This window comes from Mesoplodon bidens, assembly GCF_964165515.1.
Source record: "Mesoplodon bidens genome assembly, chromosome: 7".
Classification (NCBI taxonomy): Eukaryota; Metazoa; Chordata; class Mammalia; order Artiodactyla; family Ziphiidae; genus Mesoplodon; species Mesoplodon bidens.
The window spans coordinates 104428863-104432881 of record NC_138164.1 but is presented as its reverse complement, the minus strand read 5'-3'; the positions used below and the strand labels follow the sequence as shown (position 1 = coordinate 104432881).

The following is a 4019-nucleotide window of genomic DNA, read 5'->3' as shown; positions in this document are numbered from 1 at the left end:
CCTGGGTTCGATCCCTGGTCGGGGAACTAAGATCCCGCAAGCTGCGCAGCACGGCCAAAAACCAACCAACCAACCAACCAACCAAACAAACAAGAGTCACATTATATTCTGTAGAATAGATGAGCCACATTTTACTCAATGCTCCACTGATGGATATGGGTTGTTTTGATGTCTGTAAATGGTAAAGCAATACCCAACTTTGTAAAAGTGTTTTTATTTATAGGTACTTTTATCTCCAAAGGATAATGTCCAAAAACTCAAATGGATCAAATGATCTATGCACGTTTTTTTGTTTTGGCTGCCCCTTGCGGCATGTGGGCTCTTAGTTCCCCGACCAGGGATGGAACACCCACCCCCTGCAGTGGAAGCATGGAGTATTAACTACTGGACCACCAGGGAAGTCCTGATCTGTACACTTTTAATTTTAATAGATATTGACAGATGTGTTTCCAAAGTATCTGTGGCAGTCACATCCCCATCAGTAAAGCCGGAGAGCTGTGTATTTTGGAAAACTCCCTAGGAGATTCTGAAGTGCAGCCCAGGATAAGAACCACTGGCCCAGAGCAAGCCCAGAATGGCCCCCAGGTTCCTGAAAGGGGTGTCAGGAGAGAATGAATGGGCTCCCCAGAGATGTGAAGAAATGGTTCTTTTCAGCCCTCCCATCTCCCTCAGGCTGTGAGGCAAACCCTCCTGCCTCTGGAGAACTTCCTAAAAAGCTCCTATATAAAGCATCATTGTGGGATGGAGTGAAGGAGGACGGAGTTTGGGGTGCGCCTCGGGACCCAGGAGGAGCTCTGGGCTAGTGCGTGCCTTCCCTGTTGCAGTGGAGCTGGTCCTAAGTAAATGTTCAATCTCCTGGGAGGTGCCTGACTCAGGCTGAGAGGTTCTAGAGGGCTGGCTGGGACTGTGTGTGGCTCTCAGATGTCAGCAGGGTCAGGACTTCTCAGCCTCAGCCTATCACATTTCTTTTGAGCTCTGTGAAAGCTCTCCTTGGCTGGGGAAGGCAGAGCATGGAGGATGCGAGGGTGTGTGTGGCTTTCTGAGCTTTGAAGAGGAGACATGCTTTCCAAGGGCTGCGAGTTCCTAAGAAGGCCAACAATCATGTTGTCTTGATCCTCTCTTTTTTCGTAGACTCTGCGGAGACCATTAAGTACAAACAAAGAAAGGTAATACTCCCTTCTTCCCATCCAAGCCCACAGGAAAGTCAGCCTTGGCTGCCCCTCATGGTCTGCTTCACTCTATTCAGAAAGAGGTCTCAGTGTCCTAGAGCATCAGGGCGTGGGCACAGCAGTAGCTTTTCCATCCCATCTTGACTTCTATTCATGCTTTCTCTTTCTCCACCTCCCTCTCAAGGTCCCCTAATGGTGTGGCTCTTGTGTATGTGTGTGTGTGTGTGTGTCCAACTCTGTTCTCCATTGCAGGATAAAGCCAAAATGAAACTCCACCTACTTCTGGCTCTTCTACTTGGGAAAGTTTCAGCTCTTCATCTGAGAAAGTCTCCTTGACCGTGAGCCTTTCTTTCTCTACTTGACTCCTTTCTATAGTTTATACGGTCAGAGTCACATAGCCACCTTCCTCTCTGGCCATCCCCTATTTCAGGATCTCTGCACAGAAAGGAGCGGGGACTCTAGAGCTGGAGTTGAAGGGATTCCTCAGGGCATCTGCATGTCTGCAGTCTTGGTTCTACTGTGACGTTCTCAATGTTGTCCTTTCTGCAAGATGCAAACGATGATCAAATGATCACTTCTTTTACTTTGAGCTCACCGAGTGTGCTGTGCTAAGCGTCTTCTATGCCTTATCTCCTTTAATCCTCATAGCATCCCCATGAGGTATGTGGTGTGCTATACCCATGTCACAAATGAAGAACTAAAGCTAGTAGATGATGGAACCAGAACAAAACCCACAACTGCCTGACTCTAAGTTCATGCCCGTCACCACCAGGACCTCATGTGGGAGGTTGGCTTCTCCTGGGGTGGGGTGGGCTCTGTTCCGGGTTCTTCTTCTTCCAGGGCTCAGCTTGCAAATGCCTGGGGCCAGGAGGGAGCTGTCCGTGGTTCTGGGGAGGAAGAGGGGAAGATGTGAAGGAGGGGCACTTGGCCTTTCTTCTTGCCAGGAACTGAAATGTCCAACATTGAGAGCCCCTTGGGAGATGACACCCTGCCTCAGGTTGGGGAGGTGCCAGAAAGTGAGGCAAAGGGGGTCCCTGTGGAGGAGCCGATGCTGCTAGAGGAAGAGGAAGACAGGGGCTCTGGAAGTGAAGATGCCCCCAGGGAAGAGGGGGCTGTTGAGTCCATCGCAGCCTTGGATGAGGTAGACAGGGACCTTCAGTGTCCTAAGGATGAGGACACAGTAAAACTGGAGGGCATCCCTGGATGCAAGACCTGCCGCTTCCTCCTGGTGGGGAGGCCCTGAATTTTATTCATGCTCAGGTGAGTGGCCAGTGGCTGAGGCTGAGGCCCAGGGTGGCGATGGGGAGCTGGTGGCTCCAGCCTCTGTGTCGCTGGTCATTTTCCGCACTGAGGACCCTGGGGGTGTTAGCAGAGGCTGAGACCCGCAGAGGTGTTGGGGGTAAGAGGTGAGGGTCATGCGGAAACAGAAGTTTCATCTTAATCTCTAGCCTTCAAATGTCTGTGGGGCTGGTGGGGTGGCGGGTGAGTTTTGGAGACTTAGACACCCAGGACTAAGGTGACGTGAATTCCTGTGGGACAGGCACTCCATTCTTCCTCTTTCATTCTGCCCTGCAGTTGACTTGCCAGAGGTGCTACCGGGGCAGACTCATCTGCATCCACAACTTCAGCCTGAATTACCAGATCCAGTGCTTAGTCAGACAGATCGACCAGGGCCAAGTCTGGATCAGAGGCCAGGTCACCGGCTGGGTAAGAGGGGTCCCAGGTCTCAGTGGGGAGCACCCCCTGACCCCAGCCCATGTTCAACCTGCTGCAGATTTGTCTGTGCTTCTCCTCTACAATCCCCTGAAGAACTGGGGATAGATGGACACCTGGGTGAGACAACAAGGGGGCTGCCTAGGCATCGGGAACAGCCAAGCATTTAGAACCAGGATGTTTAGGTGGGAGTTCTGCTCAGTCTCTGACTGTCTATAGGACCTGGGCAAGACCGTGAGCCTTGTTCCTCGTCTGTAGGGTGGGGTTGGCACTCCTGCCCTACCTCTTGTTAGAGCCAAAAGGATGGGGGTGTCACTGGAATGCATAGAATGTGATGGTGACAAGCACTGTGGATCTACATTTCAGTTGACCAGAACTGTGTCCATTGTGGTCCAGCGGTCCTTTAAGGACCAATGTCTGGCAGGCAGCGGGAGGGTCAGGTAGGGATAGTCCCAGCTCTGCCTACCTGCTTTCCCTTTGCCCATGTCCCAGCCCACCTCTTTCCCTCTTGCCTCCCCTAGGGTCGCTGCACACGCTTTTGCTGGCTTGATGGCACTCTCTGGAATTTTGCATACGGGGCTGCTGGCCAGCTCTGGGGCAGTGCTGGTAGATGTGTGATCCTGTGCACCGGAAGTGAGGTGGGGGGAGTGGGGATGAATAATGGCAAGGCCTGGCAGGGAGGAGGCTCCAGGAAGAGCCAGACCCTGCACAGGAGAGGCCTCCTGGCTCTTTAGACTCACCTCCACTGAGGTGTGGGGTAGGGAGAGGGGAAGGCCCTACTGGTGCTGAGTCAGGGAGAACAAGAGGCTGAGACTCCTTCCTGTTGCGTCTTCACAGGAGGCCACTGGCGTCGAGCTCCCTGTGGCGTGGGCCTCCCGATCATCTGTTCCTACTGAGCTGGAGCTTTGTGGGCAGCCTCCTCCCATCCCCTCCCCTCCAGCCCCCAGCAATAAAATTGTTTTCCTGAAACTGATTTCTTTTTCTTCCAATCATTGATCTACTCTGCTTAGCCCCACCCACGAGCTTTCTGCCATACAAGGACCACACCTCCCCACCCTACTGTCTTTCATGAAAAGGAACAGAAGTTATCACCCTCAAGGAGGATGGAGCATGGGGTGGGGTCTGTGTGGCCCGAGA

The 4019-nt window shown here is 52.6% G+C and overlaps 1 protein-coding gene across 1 annotated transcript; it reads left to right on the top strand.

Annotated features, from left to right (window-relative positions):
• Positions 1–1231: 1231 nt before the first annotated feature.
• Positions 1232–4019, top strand: LOC308620834 (bone marrow proteoglycan-like). Its single transcript, XM_081240726.1, has 6 exons — positions 1232–1495; positions 2010–2053; positions 2114–2397; positions 2542–2575; positions 2686–2876; positions 3404–4019. The coding sequence occupies exons 1-6, from the start codon at positions 1323–1325 to the stop codon at positions 3614–3616; spliced, it is 939 nt and encodes a 312-aa protein (XP_081096852.1). The 5' UTR covers positions 1232–1322; the 3' UTR covers positions 3617–4019.

What these genes read in the sequence shown, in the direction of transcription:
- LOC308620834 (XM_081240726.1), top strand. Translation starts at nt 1,323, where the DNA reads ATGCTTTCTCTTTCTCCACCTCCCTCTCAAGGTCCCCTAATGGTGTGG. An exon ending in AGACCTGCCGCTTCCTCCTG is followed by an intron (nt 2,398 to 2,541) that starts GTGGGGAGGCCC and finishes GGGTGTTAGCAG; the next exon opens with AGGCTGAGACCCGCAGAGGT. An exon ending in AGAGGTGTTGGGGGTAAGAG is followed by an intron (nt 2,576 to 2,685) that starts GTGAGGGTCATG and finishes CCCAGGACTAAG; the next exon opens with GTGACGTGAATTCCTGTGGG.